This window comes from Eleginops maclovinus, chromosome 2 (assembly GCF_036324505.1).
Source record: "Eleginops maclovinus isolate JMC-PN-2008 ecotype Puerto Natales chromosome 2, JC_Emac_rtc_rv5, whole genome shotgun sequence".
Classification (NCBI taxonomy): Eukaryota; Metazoa; Chordata; class Actinopteri; order Perciformes; family Eleginopidae; genus Eleginops; species Eleginops maclovinus.
In genome coordinates, this window is record NC_086350.1 from 4529723 (window position 1) to 4553691 (window position 23969).

A 23969-nucleotide genomic window follows, 5' to 3' on the forward strand; every position below is an offset into this window, starting at 1 on the left:
AAGGGAGTCGTTTCAGGCGGGGGCGGGGGGGGGGGGGGGGGGTTGGGGGGTGACTCCCTCTGGAGGAAAGTTCGTGATTTTAGCCTTTGCAGACCCTTTACATGCACTAAAACCGAAATAACACACTACAGGAAAGGGAAAACCCAAAAAGCATAAAAAGAAGATCATTTTTAAGGAAAAATATTCACAAAAAACTAAATGGTTGAAAGAATGAAATCAAATCACAGATTAATATTTAAAACTGGTCTGAATTACAGCAAAAAGAGTAGCACTTGACATAAAAGCAGGGGAGGTGAGAAATCAAGGACTGAAATAAATTAACTAAATTAATTAAACACAAAGAAGTTCTAATAAATAAAAGAATTTTGAGATTTACTTCAAAGAAACAACAAAACAGGAGCGCTATTGACTTAGCCCCCCAGACACAAATCCCCTCTGTGTATTTTTAACACACTGTTGCTTTCATTGAGCCCACTTTTTGCTGCTGAATGTATATTTCTAAATTTAAGAGACACCCGACTCTTTTTGTTCCGCCTGGTCTCCCCTCATCTTGGCGTTTGCGTCTCCCCCCCGTTGCTAGGGGAACGCTCCAAACATCACAGTTTCTTCTTCTTTTTTTTTATCCACACCGTATTGAGCTCATTACCACAGTTACAACTCTCCGGCCTGCCTCCAGCTGACCCACAACCGTTTACTGTCTCCTCCTGGAGCAATCAAGTTTGGAAACCTCCTCAGCCCGCCCTCCCGGCTTTCCCTCTCTCTTCCCATTTTCTTCATCTTTCTTTCCTTCGTCGGACGATAGAGCTGTCAGTCAGCCCTGTTCACTTTTACTCCCTCCCTCTTGTTCCTCTTCATTCCTCCTATTCATAGCCCTTTACGCTATAGACTGTTTATATATAAAGGATGACACCAAAACCAGCCCTCCACCCCTTCACGATCCAACCCCATAAGAAGTACACCCTCAACACTCTATTTGTGCCAGACTATTAAATTGGTGGAAAGTAATTATGTACATTTACTCCAGTATTGGACTTTCTGACAGATTTGTTCTTGAACATATCTATTTAATCCTATTTAATTGAATTATTATTATTTATTTATTTTAATATCTTTTATATTTTGTTTTATTTTCCTATTATTTGGAGTAACGTAGTATTTATATAACAGATTGCACACGTCACAGTTCAATCTTTACAGTGCTTCAATTCATAAAACAAACAAAAAATGAATTAATAAATAACAATAATTATATTTGATTTATATTTTGTGCTTTTTTAAAATATATTTGTACTTTAATTGAGTTTTTCTATTTGATTCTTTTTTATTTTATCTATTTTATTTGAAAAACCACAATATTAAAATGCTCTTGCATGAATTTGTTAGTTATAAAAACAAGACAATAGAAACCATAATAATATACAGTGAAAATATCCATTCTACTTTTCCAGAGTACCTTTACTGTTGATGCTTGAAGTACATTTAGCTGGAAATACCTTTGAACTTTATAGAATTCTGAAGTGGGTCATTGTGTAGATTTGTTTTGTACTTTAAGTAGATTTTAAAACCAGGACTTTTACTTCTAATTGAGTATTTTAAGACCATAATATTTGTACTTTTACTAGAGTAAAGGATCTGAGTACTTCTTCCAACACTGATTATTATAACCTATATCATTCAGGCATCAAATGCAGCAACATGACGGTGACCTTTAATCAAGACTTGGAAACGTCAGAGCTGTCGGTTTAACAGCCTCGCTTCCTACAGACCAAACTCAGCAGCCAATATAAACTTCTATACAACCATTTCCTCCAGACTCGGTGCGCTCCACAGACAGAAAAGACCCCGCTTTATTCAACAGGATGCAGACAAAATACATTTCTCTGTAATGGGCCTCATTAAATTAAACACCCCTAAAATGTTGAAATCTGGTTAATTTCAAAACTGTGCAAAGAATAAGTCTAAGAGAAATGTGCATATTAAGGACGCACAAAGGCTGTTGGGTTTCTACGTAAAAAAGCAAGTTTAAAAACTCCTTTGAAAGTATAAAAAAGTGGTATGGAAACTTTGGTAAGGACAAAAGCACTTCTGTTCATTCTGATGACACGTTGTATTAAAAGGTACAACCTTCACTTTTATTTGGTACAGTTAAAGTTTGTATTGTGCCCATTCTTTACTGTACATGAATTGCTTCCTTTTTTCTATCTTGTAAAGGTTTCAGTCAGAAAAACAAGTGCAAAAGTGTTCAACTTTTAAACCATCTTTCACTTTCGCTGCGTAAAGTTTTGTATGGATACAGATAAATCATTGCGTTCAGACCACTGTTGAATTATATGTCCCCATAATTCAATGCTTCCACTTTAGAAATACCAAGTTCTTGATTGCACACCCAGATCTTGGTTCAATAACAAAAAATGTTGTGTGTTTTTTCTTTTGTCCTTTACTTTCAGCTACACTCAGTCTGCCAACACACACCATGTTCACCTTCTCTGGAAAGAGGAAAAGTAGTCCCTCATGGTTATTTCTATCATGTTTCATGTTAACTTTACAAAGCTGGGCAGATACGTCACCATTTTGTAAGATAACTGTGCCATGCAGGCTTACAAATAAACTACACTGGTGATGTCAATCGATTAAAGATTGTAATGGTGTGTTGTACGGTGGCCGACAGGTGCAAATGCGATACAACAGCTCAAAATAATTCCATAAGAAATGCATGCAAGAGAAATCAGAGTGCGTTTTACTTTATCATAACTTGTTTTCTGATTTATTGGCATGATGTACGACAATTTTCCAACCTCAGCTGAACAAAGTGGCTCTGCTTGTGCGCTACACAGGGCATATCATCTCTGCTGCTATCATTCTGCGAGCATTACCTGTTCCTACAGTGGTGACGCTGTCCACTATCCAATATGTCCAGTTTGGGAAAATGCGTTAGCTTCGTTCTCGACACACTTAAAGTGAATGAGTTCAGCTCCTCTGCTTTTAAGGGAGTAAATGACACATGTTATAGGTCTATCTTCTAAGTGGAAGCTGAGAGAACAATCCACCATGAGGGTTGATTTTCATCCAAAACATGTCAACAGAGAAATGTACCAATCTTTCACTAACTTGGTGTTTCCTTTAAGTGGGTTTAGGGAGTGTTTTGTGGCTGTTTAGATGGGGGAAAATATGGGAAAGCGGACACACACACACAAACATGCACACACCCACACACAGTCGTACACGGTGGCTATTTCAGTGAGCTTTGGCAGCCGCGGGCCAGCTGGAAGCAACGTAAGCGTAAGGTGATACTCAACAATGCCACTAACTGGCCAGGCCTCTCGTCTGTACACCAGCTATAATGACATTAACATGGCCAAGGCCAGTGCAGAGCCAGGACACACACACACACACACACACACACACACACACACACACACACACACACACACACACACACACACACACACACACACACACACACACACACACACACACACACACACACACACACACACACACACACAAAAGGAGCCGGGGATCACTTTCAGCTCTCAGAAAATGTCTATGCTTGAAATGAATGCCGCGGGACAGAAATACACAAACAGAAAGCGAAATAAACACAAACACACTCAGACGTCATTCGCTTTGAGTCGAATCAGCACGGGGAATAATTAGCTCAACATTCAAGATAGCAGTTGTCTCGCTCCCTCCAAAGAAGCCTGACATGCTGTGTTCGCACAATGTTATAAAACAAGAAAGGCTTGGCCCAGAGCTTCAAAGTGTTCTAAGCGGAGGATTTGTGTTACAAATTTCCTTGCCGAATAGAAAACAACACAGAAATCCAAGGTAAAGAACAAGTCTGGAGGTGGAGCGGGTGAGTCACAGTCACTGCATCCAGCAAGTTCCATCCATGAATTGTTTAAGACAGAGCAAAGCCTTTGAGTGCTTTAGTTTTAAAACTTCTCCATCCCAAAGAAAAGCGTGCGTATTTAAAGCTGAGAGAGAAAGAGGCTCTGAGCTGCAGTTGTTAGGTAACGAATAACAACAAAACACCGAAGCCTGAAAACCGGAAACAATTACTTTGAGACTTTCCAAATGAGCTTTTTATTAGGAGGCATGGAGCTATAAACCAAATTACTGCATTGCTTTGGTTTTGTTCTTATAAAGTTGGAAAATATAGCGCTTGAGAAGCAGGGCTCACCTTAATCATTTTTAAAGTGAACTTATAAGCAGCTCTTTTAAGCAGGAACTTATTTGGGAACATTTTAGGGGATTTTTTTTCGCACCAGACAACTCAAATTAAATCTTAATGAACTATTTATTAGTTTAGGCTGTTGTATAATTTATATGCATGAGTTTCTCAGTGTTTACTAGCATAATGACTTATAAAAAAGATCAACTTGGGACTGAGTAAAGCAGAGATATATATTTTGCCAGATTTTCGGATGTTTTCCTCCTGAAGATGCGAGGCAAACAAGTCAAAAAAAAAAATCAAAACAGCTCATCCTTGGAGTGCACCAATCATGACCTACTTGGGGTTGGTGGGTTCAAAGTCTCCACCCCTAAAATATTCATGAGTTCCTCCCTTCCTCTTTTTCCTCATCCTTTGCAAGCAGCATGGGATCAATTGCGCAGGAGAGTCGGTCTAATCATGTTTCCCTATTTTACCGAACGTCTGGATTCTGGGATTGGCCGATCAGACTGATTGAAGATGTTTTGGAATATGGATGTCCCTCTGGATATGAGATCCTGGTACAAAGGCCCTGTCTCCTTCAGCCCAAGGGGAGAGAAGAGCAGGGAGGGGGAGAGGTGAGCATGGATAGGGGGAGGTCCCTTCTCAGAGAAAGGGCCTTTTTAATTGGGCTAAAACCCCGAGGCCGGGATCCCCCCTCTAGGGCAAGACGAGAGCTGGACTCCAGTATACACACTAATGTTAACACTGTGTCTTCTCCCTAAAAAACACCCACTCAGTCTCAGACACACACACACACACACACACACACACACACACACACACACACACACACACACACACACACACACACACACACACACACACACACACACACACACACACACACACACACACACACACACACACACACACACACGCCAAAACCATCACTTGTCATTGGCCCAGCTGCTCCCTCTTCAAAGCTGTTGGCTTCTGGGTGGCCATGAAGATGAGAGGAGAAAAAGAGAAGTCCTCAAGAGCTGCAGCCCGAGCCAAACAACACTAAATATCATCCATGAATTTTCTTCCGACTCATGCATAAACTCAGGAGAAGAAACCTTGAACACATGGCCAATGAAATGGTGGAGAAAATGAGATGCGAGGAGCGAAGGGAGTTTGGAGATCTACTGTGTGTGTGTTTGTACATGGATCAAGGATCAAGAGTGATGTGGATGTGAAGGCTGTAATCGAATAAATGCAAATAAGAGATCCGCTCCCTTTCTCTCCTCACCACATCACTCTGCATGCTCCTCTAGCTGTGGGCAGTTTCAGAAGAGGTGTTCACTTTGTTACTGTAGGAAATGTAGTGATATCACTGTGACATGTCTCCATGCTTTAATGTTCAAAAAGCTCTTTATGTTTCTCATACTGCCTGTGCTGCAGCACCTCTTTTCACCCTCTGTCTGAAACCAGAGCCCAGTCTGCTCTGATTGGTTAGCTGGCCGGCTCTGTTGTGATTAGTCAACCACTTAGAGATGCCCCGGGGTTACATAGGGATGTCAGTGCAGTACTTAAACCTCAGTAAAGGATCTGAATACTTCTGCCTCCTCTGCACATAACAATACTCCAAATAAACGCCCTGCATCTAAAAGTGAAACTCTATTAAAACACAAGTAGAACGCATGCAGGTGCTCAAGTATTTTTGAACACAGAAAGGATTCATCTCGAAAAGGCTTTTTGATTTTAAAATATCAATGGCTATGTAGTATGAAAAAGATTAATAGTCTTTCTATTTATTTTTCAATTCATACTGATGATATGAAATGTTGTTCCATACTTCTGTTTCTGTTTGAAGTTGGGCTTCTTTTAAAGGGTTTATCTTCCCCTCTACCTTTGTTCGGGTCACACTCTACAGTTCGTGTCAATTTATGTCCATGTGCATTCATTGTTTCACTCATAATTCCTGCTTCACATGCCTGTAAAGAATGCATTTCGACCATGTGATTCTCTAAGATGTTATCAGTGGAGTGTGTGAATATATGCATCCACTGACTCGAACCTTGTTGCCGTTGTTGAGGGTCATGCCGCTGAGCGCGGACAGCTTGGCCTCCAGGCTGTGGTGTCCCGGCTGCTGCTGCTGCTGGTGGTGGTGGAGTTGCTCCCTCTGGATCTGCTCCCTCATGCTCCTGGCCTCCTGGATGGCCTTCATCACCGCGTCCTGGTCCCCGAACAGGGCTGTGGAGTTGAGGCTGGACAGGATGTCTGGATGAGGGGACAGGAGAAGGGTTTAAACTGGATGTCACTTTGTAAAGACATAAAACAAAGAGGCTTCAAGGCAAGAGGAGAGGGTTTATATTTCTCTCGTGTTAAAATTCAAGTGCTTTTTTTACTTTTAATGAATATTATGCTGTTTTTCTACATTTAAGGGCTTTAGATGCATCTTAATAAAGGGAAAAGTAATGTTTTCCTTCTGAATCTTTACAAATCAGGCACCAGTAGATTGTTCTCAAGTGTGTACCATCACAGATAACCTTGCAAAAAAGTTCTACATTATGTGCCACCATTGTAACATTAGTATGTCATATTTTCACAATGCTTTATTCTCTAAGTCTGCAGTATTCAATGATTTCATCTGCTTAGAAACTGTTCCTCAAATACTTATTTCTATGCTGTAACCTGAAGGCTTTGAGTCAGATGCGCTTAAAAAGCCCAGTTTGGTGAATGTATGCGGTTTCATGTTGCTTAATGTGCTTCGAAAACAAGTAAGTAAGAGCACCGAATACTTAGAATGTCTGCATACAAATTCCTTTGAACAAACATTTAAACATCTGTGTAAACTGGGATTTTTCCCAACCTTTAATGGGGCTAAATATCACTTAAGTTGTTTTCCAATCCACTTGTGTCCAAACACGACAGGACCGCCTCCCCCTTGTTTATGTGCTTCACACTTTTGCAACCCATTTTGATGCCCATTTGAAGAATAAGGGGAAATAAATAAATAAAAGGAAGCAAAGTTTCCGTCGCCCTGCTCGTTTAATTAGCAGACGAGTAGGAAGCACTGCAATGCTTGGGTGGCCGTTAAAATGGGCAAAAAATAACTTTGCAGGAAACACACAAGCGTCGCGTCCTCAAAGCCACTCCAGAGGAGCTGCTGAAATTGTTTTCTGGGGGGATATAATGAGAGGGTTCAGATTGGCCTTAATAACAGATAGCAGAGGTAGGGGCATAAAAGGTCTAGCGCGGGCAGACAATGATGTGAGGAAGCTCTTAAAAACCAAATAACGTGTGCTGGGTTTCACTGCTTCCGCTGCTGGGGTTTTCATTGGGGCTAAATACAGGGCTTTGGGCTCCTGTTAAAACACACACACGCAAACACACACACACACAGGTCGCCTCGTGGGGTTGAGGTGTCTGCAGTCTATCTGGGTGCATGCAACGCGGCTTGGTTTGTCTGTGTGTGGCGGCGCGGGGCAGGGGAGGTGTTTGGGTGGGTGATGTTTTTGTTTTTCCGGTCGGAGGGAAGAAATAGTTTCACGCTGGAGCAGAGGACGTGTTTGCTCTGGATGAATGTAAAGTACAGATGTGAACAATACTTTTGGTGTGTGAGTGTTTGTTTGTGTGTGAGGCAGCATGCATGTGCGGGGTGCGTCAGTGTTTCCCCCTCTGAGTTTGTTCTTGGCATGGCGAAGCAGCGTTTAGTCCGGGTGATTGTTATTGAACATGTCAGTGAAGCCAATTGTAATGTGTTTATTTTCAGCGCTGCTTTGCCTGGTGGGAAACACTGTAACAGAGCATGGGTGTGTTTGACACCCGGTTTGGGGAGTAACGGGTTACATGATTATAACAATGAATATGTCACCGTATTCCGTCACAGGTCAAACTGAGCTGAGCTGAAATACTTTACAACTTTATTGAAACAAAAAAAATCCAAAAACCACATTTTAAATGTTTGTGAGCAGGACCAATATCTTTTGTCTTTGACGTTTTTTAAAATTTGGTTATTATTATTATCATTATTATTATTATTATTATTATTATTATCATTATTATCATTATTATTATTATTATTATTATTATTATTATTATTATTATTATTATTATTATTATCATTATTATTATTATTATTATTATTATTATTATCATTATTATTATTATTATCATTATTATTATTATGATTATTATTATTATCATTATTATTATTATTATCATTATTATTATTATTATTATTATTATTATTATTATTATTATTATTATCATTATTATTATTTTTATTATTATTATTATCATTATTATCATCATTATTATTTTTATTATAATTATTATTATCATTATTAATATTATTATTATGATTATTATTATCATTATTATTATTATTATCATTATTATTATTATTATTATTATTATTATTATTATTATTATCATTATTATTATTATCATTATTATTATTATCATTATTATTTTTATTATTATTATTATTATCATTATTATTATTATCATTATTATTATTATTATTATTATTATTATTATTGTTTTATTTTATTTTATTTATTTGTACAAAGAGATTATATTTTATTTATTTTTCAAACGACTCAGATATCACGACCGCTGACGACTATGAGCTGAACTCTGTAATGACTTTCGATTAGCAGTGTTTGCTAAAGGGCGTAGGACTAGAAACGTTTTTATGCTTCTTCTTGCTCCTTTTGAACATGAACTTTATTATTTATACCTTGTAAAAAAACATCTTTGTTAACGTGTTGAATAAATTGATTGCTGAAAAAGTCGTAATCGGACTACTTGTAAGCTGTACTGTTCTGTAGGCTAATACTCTAAGTGTGAATCCATACGCCTCCTGCCTGAATTTGCGTTATGGTTTTCACTTTCTTGGCTTCATTTGTTCTTTTTCTCTCTTCTAGCCGTGTTTGTTTGTTACGTACCCAGAGAGGTGTTCCTGCCCATGTTGGTGATGGGGCTGGGGATGCGGCCCTTGCCCATGCCTGTAGGGCTGGATTTGTTTCCGGAGTACAGACTCTGTGTCGGGGACGTCGGGGAGCGAAGAGGCTCGGCTGTCTTGGGTCTGGCTGAGAGGTTCAATGGCTGTGTGGATCCTTCCTCCTGCAGATAATCAAGGCACGAGTGTAAAAGAGGACATATTATTCTCATTTTTAGGCTCATTTTTGTATTTTGTGTCTCTACTGTGTCTACAGGATAACATTGAGGGCCCTGAGTGGCTTCAGCTTCAGCCATATCACTCAATACTGGCCCAATTTCAAGAAATGTTGTCCCTATTAGCCAATTATACACCGGGAACATGGGAAAATAGGTTCTAGGTTAGAAAATACAGAAGTTAGCTGTTAAAGAATGCGAATCATTTGCAATACAGGCCGTCCAACAGTGTCACGCTATTCCAATCATCGACTTAATCTGACTAATTCACCAAGAAACTCAGTAACGCACAAACACAGGTGTGGCGGAAAGAGCCTTCAAGCAAGCAAATATAAAAAATGAAGCTTTCAAATACTTCTGCAACTTCTTTTTAACTTTGCAAATCTGTCTGGCAAAAAAACTTCACCATTATTCTATTGCTAGATACAGTAGAAGCTTCGGATTGTATAAAGTGCATTTATGGGTCACCAGTGGAAGTGTATTCAACTCAATTTAAGATGCTCACTTTGAATTTCGTCCCAAACATCGTTTGAAGTGTCTGATCAGTCATCCCTATCAGGTTTTTGCCCCTAAATAAATAAGTTCAACTGCTCAGAATGAGTGTACTTTCTTTTCCAAACAATGGGACCTTTGTGCAAATCCTCTATTTCTTATCAAATGTTCACAACCACATTGATCCACATAAGGAATCCCCCGCTAGAGGAAAAGTTGTGTAACGCACGTCAACAGGGCTCTACTGTTGGCAGCAAACGCTTTAATGAACATGGATCTAATTTGGAGCTTCAGCTGAGGAAAGTGTTGAGAAGGAAGGGAGTTTAGACGACGGAGGAAAAGGGGGAGAGGGGGGAGTCAGGCTGCGGGTGGCATGCTAAAGTGAGGGGTGGGCTGAGGCGGAGGATGGGGAGTTTGGGAGCACAGCACTACTGTTGGAGTGCGGTGAGCTCTGACGCCGGTCTATTGTGACGCCGGTTGCAGCTGTGCCCCACACACACACACACACACACACACACACACACACACACACACACACACACACACATGGCTTCCATTACTGCCTCGTCGCCGAGCTAAGATGAGGCGTACGCTCTCTCCACTAAAGGAGTCTGGGCTCCTGCCAAACAGCAGCCAGCGCCAGTGTCAGTTTGTGCATGTGTGTATTTGTGTGAGTGTGACTTTTGAATAATCTGTTTCTAATTGCCGGTATAGAGTACGGGGCCACGCTTCGTTTGTTGCTTCAACAACTTCCAAATTTCCAGCCTCTCACTTTTCACGTAAAATGATCATCATCATTATTATTATTCTTGTGTGTTTTCCTATCATAAATATTCTGAACTCACTGTTTCCTTTGACTTAAGATGTTTGTTACCTCACACCATAGAGACACTGTATTTTTCCCTTAAACCGTACAAAAATCTAATTCGAAGCTGCTTGTTTTCTGGAAACAACCTGATACAACTTTCTTTGCCTTCTGCTTCTTCGTCCATCTCGTAATTTGCACAATTATGAATTAAACACGTTTTTAATAATCATTTGATTCATATTAACAGCTCTGACATCTCACATAAACCCTTTTACATCATTCACAACCCTCCATCCGTCCAGCACCTTGATGTGAGTGATAGGACTGGATGATCGCTTGTCGTTCTTCAGGGCGGAGGGGGAAAGGGGACCGGAGGAGTTGTGAGCCTGCGGGAGGGGAGCCATCTTGGCCCCTGGTGAGATCTGCATGCTTGCCAGCTGGGCGGCATACAGCTGCTGCAACAAGGGAAGAAACAAGCAAAACCAACAGTCTATTAAAAAACCACTCGCCATGCAGCTTTGCTTTCTTATCCAGTGCCCCCCTGTACCCTCAATACTGTGTTTTCCTCTACCCTACTCTTGACACTGCTTGTATCTTCTGAGGTAAGATGAGTCTCCAAAATAAGTATTTGTCAAGAGGCTTTCCAACAAAGCATCTACTTTTTAAAAACAATTTCCTCCATCCATCTTTGAAACTTATTCTTTCAGCAGATGCTCAGTGAAGCTTGAATATCGATTTGTCTCTAGAAGCTCAAATAATGTCAAACAACACTTCAATGATTGAATCTAACCCTTTATTTTATATATTTATCTATAAAACTGGATATCTCTTTCCGTGGTTCTCCAGAAATATGAATATTAAAGAATGGAAACAGCCTTCTAGACAATGCCTGGCTCAGTGTTGCTACTAATAAAAGACATATTACTTTTCTATTTATCAAAACAATGTGAACCACAATGAAAACAAGCCCTACAGCATGTTCTGTTATTCTGATTGTATAACCTAATAAAGTCTGGGCGTCCACAGCATAGCCGTAATTTTAAAAAGGTAATAGTCAAAGGAAAAGGATTGCAATGCAATAGTACTTTACAAATCTTAAAAACACTTGAGATGGATCTTGTCACATTTTGTTATTCTTTGCATGAACAATTCAGACAATCCTCAATAACTCTAATCCAAAAGACAAATAGCGAACAATCATTTTCAAGTGGGTGATGTCATACTGCAATTACGCATTAGTCGTGAGTCAATTGAAAAACACTTGAAAATTATGTAAAAATAACAGAAAACGTTTTTTAAAAAATGTAAAAAAGACTTGGAAAGTTTAGGCCTTCACGGTTGGACGAAACATTACATTTTGCAAGAAAAACTGTACAGATTTTTCCATCCAACAAAAATCAAAGAGGCAAACGCTCGGCCCACAGTCCAGGGTCTTCTAAATCAAAGTGAGCTAGCCAGACAAACCGCTGCCTGAAACCACTGTCAACCCCTGTCTAAATGCATTGGAGTGTGAGAGCTGGAGTATCAAAGAGCCTGTCCTCAGGAAAACCACCCAGACGTGGCTGGCCTTCACTCAGACTCCCCCCTCTCTCTTTCCTCTCGTTTCATTACTCTCACCTCATCTATACTCTCCCCCCTGTTCTACTTTCTTTTGTCCCCTCCTTTGATCTTCCTCTGACTGTCTCCCTTTTCCTCTGTCTCCAAAATCACTCTTCATATCTTCTCCAAGCTTCACCATCTCTGTGTCCAGTGGTGGGAAGTAACTAGGTAAATCTACTCAAGTACTGTTCTTAAGAACAATTCCGAGGTGCTTTTACTGTACTTGAGTATTTAAATTGTTCTGCTACTTTGTACTTTTACTCCGCTACATCTATTTAATCCTTTAGTTGCTAGGCAGATTTGGAGTAATGATGTGAAATATAATCACCCCTTAAATCAGACTTTAGTTCACCTGCAGTAAATCCAGCAGCTACCCTGCAGTATACAAAGCCATTCGAACTAGCTGCACCTTTACCAGCTCTGAGAACACTTTAATGATCAATCATTATAAAACATATCAGAGATATTATTCTGAAATGGACCAATCAGACAATGACTACTTTTACTGTCGCTACTTTAAGTACATTTAGATGAGAGTACTTTCTACTTTCACTGGAGGAACATTTAGAATACTTTTACTGTGACAGAGTATTCCTACACTCTGGTACTTCTACTTTACTCAAGTACAAGACCTGAGTACTTCTACTTTACTCAAGTACAGGATCTGAGTACTTCTACTTTACTCAAGAACAAGATCTGAGTACTTCTACTTTTACCTAAGTACAACATCTGAGTACTTCTTCCTCCTCTGTCTGTGTCTTTTCTCTCTCTGTTTTTACTATCTGCCCCCGCAGACTGAACGGCCCCCAGTGTTGTGAGATCTGATTTCCCTGTAGTCAAAACTGCAAAGCCTTCTGGGACCTGAGATCCAAAAGCAAAGATGGTGAAAAAGAGAGAAAGTGAGGGGGGCGGAGGGGGGTGGCTGATAGTTGATAGAGAGTGTTGCGCTGCAGACACACGAGACCACCGTCGCTTCACCGCCGGAGCGCCAGAGCACAGCGGTTGGGGCCCAGAGAAATTGGCTGGCCCTCTTTCCACTTCTCTTTCGAAGCGATATTAAACACAAACAGAAGGGGCCTCGCCGTTGAAACAAAGCCCTGATGTCACGCCGCTTATTTTCCTTGGAAGGCAACGGGAGTGCTCGGGCCAACCCCTGGCGATATGAGATCCCCGTAAGAATGTGCCGTGAATGGCTGGTGGTGAGGCCTCTCGCGTCAATCAAGCCGACCGCAGAGTTACTTCTGGTGATGCCTGATATTCTTACAGCTCTGAGGGAGCAGGGGCCGACACACAAGTCTTTGAGGTAAAACACACAGTTAAGATCTCACACTCCTGCACAAACACACACAAATACTGGGGGCAAAGTTAACACACCCACTGGTATTGTGCTGTTAGCAGTGGTGGAAGAAGGACTCAGATAGTTAAGTAAAAGTAATAATACTCTGTCCTGGATTCCAAATGTTACTTCATTTAAGTAAAAAAACATAAAATAAACTTTCAATTTTTACGGAGCTTAGTTGAATGTTGGATTCTGATTGGTCAACTTGGATATTTCAGAGGTTGTTAATTGTTGCTAACAGACCGTTTCTAAGGAGAGCAGACCGTTGCTAATCTGCAGAAAGAAATCTCAACAAACTCGTTATCCAAAGTCTCCGTTTTTGGAAATATATATATCATATATCATTTTTATAATAATGCTTTTTAAATTTGCAGCTGGACGAGGATAACATTAACACCTCTTTGATACTGCCACCTGTCCGATAATTAAATGTGTGTATAAATAATAAGAACCTACAACTAATAACCAGTGTTGTCTAATAAATGTAGTTGATGAATAAATTAACAATATATGCTATATTAGAAGCATAAAGCAGCATACAATACTCAAGTAAAGGCCATGTACTCCCAGTGTAATACTTGAGTAAATTAAAATGTGCTGGCAGCCATTCTGTCTGCTCGTCCGAACAAGACGAGAGAACTGTTGAACAAACAAAAGGCTGAGAATAAAAGCTTGTACCTTTTTTTTTTTTTACTCTGTTTCTTATAGACACACTGAGATTGATCGGTGACAGGGGAGGCCAATGTGCTGCGTAAACAACCCCAACGAGAGCTCTCGCCATTCAGCCAACCCCCAGGGGAAGACAATGCCGCAATTTTCTAAATTACAAATTGACGAAGAGGATGGCGCCGCAGCTATCCAGACCATCTGACGTTAGTGCTAATTTGACTAAAATCCAAATGATTAGTCCGTCATTTTTGGCCTTCCTGATCGTCAGAAGGTTTTTTAGAAAGATTTACTTTGGCAGAAAAAAGGTGATATTGTTGTAGTTAGGGTGTGGGCAGCACTGTCCTGTCTGCTGTATTGTAGCGTGCCAAAAAACCTCCTCTGTGCTCAGGCCAACCTGTCCCATTAGGACTGAGTGGAGAATCCCTTTAGCCGGCCTCTTTTAGTGTCGAGCTTCTATCGATCTCAGGAGTACACAAAACAAATGAGGTTTTGTCTTTTTCAGCAGATTTCCGCTAGGAGGAGGAGGAGGAGGGTGAAATGGATCGACTGCCACTAAGCTGGCTCACACAGAGGGAGGACGGAGGCTAAATATTGCACTTGGAGGCTCAGTGTGGCTGCATCCAAGACAGTGAAAGAGAAACACTGGGAGGCAGGCTGCATAAAAACAACCTCACTTCCACTTCTCCTTTTGTGGAGCAGATGCTTTGTTTTGTAAGTCGAGACAAACACAATTGATTGCCTTCCAATCATTGTCATGTCTTCATGACAAAGAAAGCCATGAAATAAAGACTGTAGGGCACAAAAAGTTGCTCCTCACCGTCATCTCAGACACAGGAACATTCATTGGGAGAACATAGAGACAGACAGCGATGGATGTCTTATGATTTCAACAAGAATGTCGTCAAAGCAACTGTATTTCACTCGCATTAGACGTGACAAAGGGGGCCTTTCTTCAGCAGGGATCCTCTGTTTGTGAAGGGGTCTGCTTCGAGGCTCTGGAAACAATTGGTATGATCGAGTTCCCACGCTGATAGCACAACAATATGCTATCAAAACTTTCAGGTCAGGTTATGATGGGTCAAGCACCACGAGACTGCTTCTGCCAAGTGTATTCAATTAATAGAGGAATAAAACAAAGGAAATTATTATTTTTAAACCTCTTGCAGCATTTTATTATTTACTGTTCAGAATTCTCTATATTCAGAGAGTCTTATTTTGAAATCGTTTCTGATTCCTGTTTATGCCGTTCCTGCGTGTTAGCTGTGAAGCTGCTGTTTTAATGTTCAAGTGGCAGAATAACTCACTTCTCTCTCTTGTTTATGGCATTGCATTATTTGTGGGATGTTACAAATATCTGTGGTCCTTTTACTAACGCTTTTAGCTTGTTAAAAACTTGTAGCATTAAGTGCTAAGCTAATTCGCTATGGTAATAAGTTAGCCTTACAAGCTCGCTCTTTATTGATGTGTACAGACGGTACATTTGGGTTTCAAAACTGTTGTAACATATGGTACAGAATATATCTTTAACAGTACTTCATTGTCTTAAGCTAATGCTGACTATCAGTAATTACTCTAACACATTTATGTTTTATTTTGCTTTATTTAAAACAACATGCTATATTTCAATCTCCGGCAATCATTCACTCTTTCAATAATTCTTGAACATCAACATGATTAAAGCAAAGACTTTAATACATCTGATGAACCATAGAAAGATCCAATATCTAATTCACACTGCCTGAGAAAATGCTCTCCTGTATTTCAGTCTTTGCCTCCTTGACCATCAGTGCCTGCTCTCGGCCTGAAGGGTATACGGGGCAAAATAACAAAACATCTGGAAGAGTCTGGCTACAACATCTGTCCATCCTTTGCTAAAACCAATATCTAGGTTTGATGCCAGCCAGTGTGTACTTGACTTCAGTATGTAACAGAGGAGATTGCTAGCGTAGAACTAACAGGGTGTAATCGTCTTTTTATGATGCTTTTTTTTATAGGCTAATGCACAGTTTCACACAGTGGAGGAGAGGCCGTTCTGAAGGGAAGCGTGACTAAGACTAATAAGTAAAAAACACTTAAAAACTGACAAAATCTCAGTGTGTGCGCTGGACTGCCATGTGAAGACATTACCATTGCCTTTACAGTAGAGTTAAATAATAACTTACTGACTCTGCAAAAGGTGTAGTTCTCTAAACAAGCAGCAAAGGGAAAACTCCTGGTATTGATTGATGATTAAGGACTATGTAATGCATGCAATTACATCAATTACCCCATAGACTCTATATTATATACTGTAAGTTCTTTCAAAGAGTGCAACAGCGCATTTGATATCAGTTCACATATCACCGACATGACAGGCTGCAAACCGCGCCGAGTCAAAGGGTCAAGGCTCGAGGCAAAGGCAAGAGACAGCTCTCATGCGTGATTAATAAGTCATAAGTAAAGACACGAGAAGTGAGATAGCAAGGCTCTGGGTTAAGAAAAACATCCACTTGGAGTAAGTGTAACACCCTCAATGCTGTCGTTGTCCCTCACCTCCGGAAAGGCAGAGCCAATGAAGAGAGCAGAGCCGTAGTTGGGAAAGAGAGAGACACTGTGGCACTACTGCGTAACCACGATGGCTTCATGGAGGCCAAAGGGCTTTAAGATAGAACGGGGTCACAACCAACAGAGAACAAGCATCACACAGAGGCTATGACCAGTTAGTTACGGGACAAGATGCATCAGTATGTGAATTGTCATGAGCAATCAAACCATGACTCAGCTATCTAAAGAGCCCTTCCTGGACTAAAAGGTTACATGCAAAAGTCCCCAAAAATGTAAATGCACTCTTTGTGATTTCTTGCAATGTTCTGCAATGTTTGTGAATAACAGAAACCTTTTTACAGATTGACAAATTGCTCAATTACTAACACATTTCCTGAGGGAAACCCTGTGGTTGTCGACCTTTCAGACACACCAACACCACACGCAGCTCACACACCGCAAAGACTCTCCAAAAAGATGCAACCTATACATTACATAATACTTGTCTATACAGGTATAGAAGGGGAGGTGTTGATTCAATTCAAGCAGCAGGACTGTATCCATTTCACAAAGTATGCATTAATTGCAAGGCGTTTCGACTGGGTAGCAGTAGGCCTACACCATGCAGGTGTTTTTATTGTATCCACTCTCTCTGATTCTGTACGCTGTAAGCACTACTGTAGTACAAAGAGAGCTGCTGGCACATTTTGGAGATGAAGACACAAACGAGTTCAACTCATAAATCTCATCATGATTGCTTTTGGCGGAGGCATTGTTGTCAAAACAATGTCCAAACATGTGCTGGAAGCCAGCGCCTCCGTCTCACAAAAATTCCTCAGATAATCATCCCTTTTTTTTCTCTCACGAACACTTCCCCACGCTCTGTGTCTTCCTCCTCTTCCCCTGTCTCCTATACTCGATTTCAGCCAGCACTGTGATGAGAAGCTTCCTCTTTCATTCAGGTTCCTCTCCGCCTCTCATTCTCCATGTCTGAAGAAGTGTTTAAATGTGAATGAGTTTGCATCTCCGACATCATTCATCCTCTTACCTCTCACTCGTGCGAGAGGTAAGAGACTCTTTTGATCTTTTCAAAGCCAGGAGTGGAGATACAGGCTGCGATTCCCCTCAGCGCGGCACGGCGCTTTGCTAAGTCAATAGCGGCTAATGAGGGCCTCGATAAGCAGAAACCACAATGCAAATTGAATAAACTGAGATAAGGATTCTTGTAACATCCAAAAGCCATGCCATGGTAATGAGTGACATCATGAAGCGATATTGTTTGCCAGTGAAAAAGCTTTTGTTCGTCTCGCTGGTAGAAAGGTAGGAGGGGTGACGGGGTCGTGTTGTGAAATACCAAACCGCCTTCAGGGAGAAGCGATTCCATTTTTCGTTTTGTTTCATTTTTTCTTCTTTTGCAAATATGTTCTATGATAACCATTATGGATAAGTGCTATTCTCAAACCACAGGTGTCAAGCGGCAATAAAATATTTGATGAATTGCCCTGGCCAGGTGTTGTGCTGGTGGGGCGGAATTCCTCCGTAATTTATCATAGCAGCTTTTGTCTGACACTGACAGGCAGCATATAGGAGGACTAAGTATGTTACAGCATCGGTCTATAAAGAATCAACTTTAATCAATGCAACTTGTCATTTTATCAAATTCGTTAAGAAATAATCCTCTGATTTGAGCCGAGCTGTGTGTTTTGGGGGCTATTTTTTAAAGGGGCCCTATTATGCTTATTTCAGGTGATGTCTTTATTTTACCGAAGTAAATAAAGGAGGCCAGGCGTTTCAGGTAGGGAGAGAAACTTTTAGCCTTTGCAGACAATTTACATGCACTCAAACCTATATAACACAGTTCAGGAAAGGGGAAACCCCAAAAAAGCATAAAAGAGCCACTTAACTGCAACATAGGGCAGCTGAGACTACTTGTTTCGTGTAAAATAACCAATGTCAGGAATGATAACGAGTCGAGATATAATTTCAGTGACAAATCTATTTCTTATATTGTTGGTATGTGTACTTTCGAGAGATCACAGGGTGGCATTCCTCTCTTTGATTTCCTGTTATGGAAGCTGCTATTTCTCATGCAAAACAGCTACTTCTTCTCTTTTGTGCGGCTGATGTTTTTCGACAAATCCACCAGACAGACTGCAGGTTGCGTAATAGCCTTGGCCTCTATAACAGATACACAAATGATTAAAATGTTTCATGCAGCAGGTATGGATCAAACCACAATTGTGTAGTCGAGTTGGCGATAGGATGTGGAGAATTATGTCGGGTTTTCTGACATACTCAAACTTAGGGTGAGGTTAGAACAAGAAGGAGTTTCATTTAGTTTGCCAATGTTCCTTATCGCTACGTTCCTTTCTATATATCTACTCACCTTTGTACAATTGTCTTGGGTTATGGTCTGCTGGTTACACCCTCGGGATTAAATACATGTGTACTTTCTCAGTGTTCAAACCCTCTCTGTGTCTTTGTTCCTGCAGCTGCTATGAAACTCAGTTTCTGCTGAAGTTGTTTATTTGGTTGTGAAACACTCGAGTTATGAGATATTGAAGAGGCACTTCTTCAGTTTGCTTTGTTGGCCTTTACTCCAACTCCAAAATTATGCAACCTCCTTTATATGAACAGATAACAATAAGTAAACGCCAAGGAAATGAAAACAGGCATTATTTTCCTGGGTTTTTAAAGACGTTTCTAAAAGAGTTTGTGACGTGATTGAAGGTAAAACTTGAGCATATATGACACATAGTCACGCCCACAAACCCTCCACAACGTTTGCACCACTTATATGTCAGACAGTCTGAGAAGGAGAAAGAATGAAGAGAGAGACTGTTATGGATAAAGATTTATGACTAAAATTCAGAAACACTGCCTGCAATAACCACACACTCGCCTTAGAAAGAATGCATTATTTCCTTTCTCTTCTACATCTTTTCCAATGCAGGTTAAACTAATGCACAAATGACACAAATAGCGTCACGCCCACAAACCCTCCACACCCTTTGCACCACTTATATGTACTAAACACAGAAAAAGGACAAAAGTGAATGAACATAAAAAGGGATAGATAAGAAAACAAGTTAGGGCCAAATTCAGAAACACTGCTTACAAAATCTCTCATAGAAAGCTAAGCATGGCCACAAAAAAAATGCATTACTTCCTCGGTTTGCAAAATTGTTGAGTTAAGAAATGGATGCAGGTAAAACTAAAGCATCACTTCCACAAACACTTTACACCCTTTTCCCCCGATTTTATGTCACCAAGTTTCTTTCTCTTCTCCATTGTCTGATCCTTTTTTGTGCAAAGACATCTCACCCTTTTTGATATCCAATATCATTTAAATTTGGTGCAGCCCAATTAAAATAAAACATGTTCTCACTCCCTTAGTGGTTGGTGACCCTTTCCAGATTTTGTTAGTATATTGATGCTGATTCTCAGGAGACCAGGTGTGTTCCTCTTACCTGTAGTTGTAATGGGCTGAGTCCAGATGCCGCTGCAGCTGCCATAGTAGATGGAATGAACTGCATGGGGTAATTCTCACCTGTGGAACAACCAAAACAAAACATTTTGTAGAGAGAGGAGGGAGGAAGGTGGGGAGGCAGGTATACCGCACAAGAGCTAACCTGCTCTTTATCTCCGACTAAACTGTCTCTTTCTGTCCTTTTGTCTCTCTCTTTTTCTTGTGCTCATGTTTTTATTCATGCCATACGAGTCACGAAGGGTCGCAAGTGTTTTATTCAGAGGTTAATAACGCTCATTGTCGGTACACACGGCTGCTCGAGACTAAGAGTTCAAGTCCAGTGCTCCCTCATCGGGATGCACTCATGAATGCATACACGAGTACCGCGTGTAACCCCTACTGTTCGTCCCTAAAAGGCTTTCCATGTCCGAGCCTTTGTTGCAAACAGACCAAAGTCAAAGGAGAGCGAAGAATAAGGGCTTTTTTAATCAATTTCTTCATTTTATACTTCTGTTTGCAGCCTCGTGGGAGTTATTGCTCACGCTGTATAAGCATAAACATGGATTATTGTATGGAGGCATGGCGGTGTCCAACGAGCACCTGGAAAAATGCATGGGAGAAAGGAATGTGTGAAGGACGATGCTAAGGGAAGAAAGCAGGTGGTGCTAGGAGTCCTACAACTAGACGACTGTGTACCTGAAGTGTGTTGCTGCGAGACTGTGAGCTGTGTTTTGTTGCGTCGGTTTGTACAAAATCTTTGTGGAATTCTGAACGTACGCAGCATGCATTCAATCCTTTAAGTGTTCTTGTTTGGAGGAATGCATGTGTTTTGTCTGTCTGAATCATCCGTAAATGTACATTGTTTGGTCGATGTCTACCAGGAGAACATGTTGAAGAGTGTGTGTGTGTTTATGTGGTGTATGTGTGTGAGAAAGTGTGAAATTCCAAGTTGCAGATGTGTTGAGCAACTGACATGCTTTCAGCACGCCATAAAAGAGACATTCCAGTCCTCGCTGTGTCCAATGTATTGTTCCTGACGTGAGCGAGCAGAGCTTGTAAATCTCTCCGCTCATTTCCAGAACATTCCTCACCTGACACACCTCATTAACATAGACTGGGATCCCAGTGTTTGTGTTTGAGTGTGTGTGTGTGTGTGTGTGTGTGTGTGTGTGTGTGTGTGTGTGTGTGTGTGTGTGTGTGTGAGAGAGAGAGAGAGAGAGAGAGAGAGAGAGAGAGAGAGAGAGAGAGAGAGAGAGAAATAGAGACTTGCTGTGTCATTTGTAGTTTACGAGAACTGTCAGAGATGTAGGGCTTTTGTTTGGAGGGGTGACTGTTTATCGAGAAAGCATATATTTTCTTAACACTGGACAGCGCGGAATCCATCTCGGGCAATTGTTCAGTGTGTGTGTGTGTGTGTGTGTGTGTGTGTGTGTGTGTGTTTTGATACCTGGCTTGTAGGACATGCTCGGTGGGAAGAGGAAGCCCTGCTGTGCGGCAGCGGCAGCAGCCAGAGAGCGCTGATCGTGAGGAAACACCGGGATCATCAGAGGAGGCATGTGACCCTGGACCTGAGAGAGACAGAAAGAGAGATGTTTGAAGTAGTTACAAGAAACATGTCAAAATAGGAAGCGGTTACTAAAATCACCTTGACACACACACAACTCCTACACAAAAGCTGAAAACAGGTTGAAAGCACAGAGGAGGAAGAAGAAAATCGATAGAATTAGTGAGAAATGTACGGAAATTGAGCAAATGTCAAAAAGGATCATGAAAAATAACCAGAAGAAGAAGCAGGGACAGATAAGAAAAAAGAGACGGACAACATTTAGAGGAACTGCTCACTCACACAACAAAATACAAAAGCATAAACTTAAAGACATAAATGATCAGCAGGTTTCAATACCAGACACCAAAGTACAAATACAGACTATTGAGAGACGAGTGTAACACTGAAAAACAAAATGCCTTTAAAACAACATAGAGGCTAAGAGCTGCCTTTCATGTCGGCTTGAAAGACTTTTAAAATCTGCGAGTTCGACTGAATTAACGCGCTGAGGGCTGGAAGTAAGGAGAGCATATCAAAGATGAGCCTGCGGGAATCTATTAGAGCTCGCTTTGCTTAACTACTGGACTCTCTGATCTCTGCCTTTATCTCAAACTTGTTTTATTTCTCCTGTCTTGTAAAACAGTTTGTCTCTTTCTCCCTCACGTCTCTCGTCTTTCTCTTTGTGTGTCTGTCTTCCTCCGTTAGATTCTGGCATATTTTTTCACGTTTTCACACGCACACACACACACACACACACACACACACACACACACACACACACACACACACACACACACACACACACACACACACACACACACACACACACACACACACACACACACATGTTAAAGGCATGAAAAATGAAATGCAAATTAGTTTTGATAAATCATTTGAAACCTTAGCTTTCAAATGATACATTCTTGCAAAAAACGTCTATAACCAGAAGAAATTAAAATATTCAGGAAGATAGTTTGTCATTTTTTAAATGCATTCATGCTGCAATTTGCTGAATAGTTACAGAAAAGATTGCAAATTATTATGATTGTACAACTGTTAATTGCAACATGCTTTCTCCCATATTTCTTTCTTGCAATCTTGTTTTTATTTGCCTCCTGTTTTTTCTCTTTCAGATACTTTCTCTGTTTCTTATTTTGGGAATGTAGCTTTTACTTTCTCCCTTCATCCCCAATTTGTTTCCTATTTTATTTACTTTTTAGCTAAGCTCAGATCCTCTCTTTTCCTCTTCAATATTCTATCAATGTTCTGCTGATGACATTATTATCTTGGTTTCTCTTTCTTTCTTTCATCTTAATCATTTCATCCTTTTTTACATCACAATCTTCCTCCCTTACTTATCTCTCTTCTTCTCCTTTTCCTTTACTGTTTTACTCTTTAACGCCTGTCAACACCTTTCTGTCCCTCTCAGTTTCCCTCCGTACATCCATTCAATGCCATCCACCTCCATTCATCTCTTTTACAACCAATTCATTAACCACACTGACCCCCCCCCCCCCGCTGTCCTTGTGGGATAGTTCATCAGTAGAGCCTAAATATACATAATCAGCATGTTGTGTGGTTACGGTACTTCTTTGCATTTGTGCTGCAGCCCGGGATACACGCAGGGTTGGATTAGATGACCGTCCTCTGGGATGTGTATGCAGTGTGTTAGTGTGTGAGGGTTTGTGGTAGGGAGGTTCAAAGAGCATGACTAAATAGAGATAGATAAATAGGAACATCTTTGACTTGCATGTGTTTGTTAAAGCGCTTAAAGGTTTAATTAATCGATGAGAAAATCAACAGAAACTGAAGAAAATTTGACAATCAATTAAACGTTTAAAGCATTAAGCAATCAGCGAGCATTTGCTGGTTCCAGCTTGGAAAAAGTGACAATTTGCAGCTTTTTAAAATAATTGTGTGTGTATCTGAATGTTTTATCTTGCAGCTTTATGAGGACCACTATTTGTATTCGAACTTGTGGGGACAGGACATTTTGGGGGATTTTTTGTTTGATCTCCACTTATTTAAAGTGCTGTTTGAGGCTTCAGACTTTCAGTGTCAAGGTTATAATAAGGGTTGTGCGTGTATGCGTGCGTGCGTGCGTGTGTGTGTGTGCGTGTGTGTGTGTGTGTGTGTGTGTGTGTGTGTGTGTGTGTGATCACAAACAGAGCATCTGACATCTGTATTTCCCACAGTAAGCAT

The 23969-nt window shown here is 40.6% G+C and overlaps 1 protein-coding gene across 5 annotated transcripts in view; it reads right to left on the minus strand.

Annotated features, from left to right (window-relative positions):
• LOC134883780 (transcription factor SOX-6-like) overlaps nt 1–23969 on the minus strand; it is a 110483-nt gene that overhangs the window by 13788 nt on the left and 72726 nt on the right. For 3 of the 5 annotated variants that reach the window (XM_063912214.1, XM_063912197.1, XM_063912202.1), the window contains 5 exons: nt 21669–21789; nt 20223–20302; nt 10928–11077; nt 9094–9271; nt 6216–6418 (listed from right to left, as the gene is read on the minus strand). In XM_063912214.1, coding sequence (XP_063768284.1) covers nt 6216–6418; nt 9094–9271; nt 10928–11077; nt 20223–20302; nt 21669–21789 — 732 coding nt within the window. The remainder of the gene's footprint in view (nt 1–6215; nt 6419–9093; nt 9272–10927; nt 11078–20222; nt 20303–21668; nt 21790–23969) is intronic. The other 2 variants (XM_063912207.1, XM_063912222.1) reach the window with 2 other exon arrangements.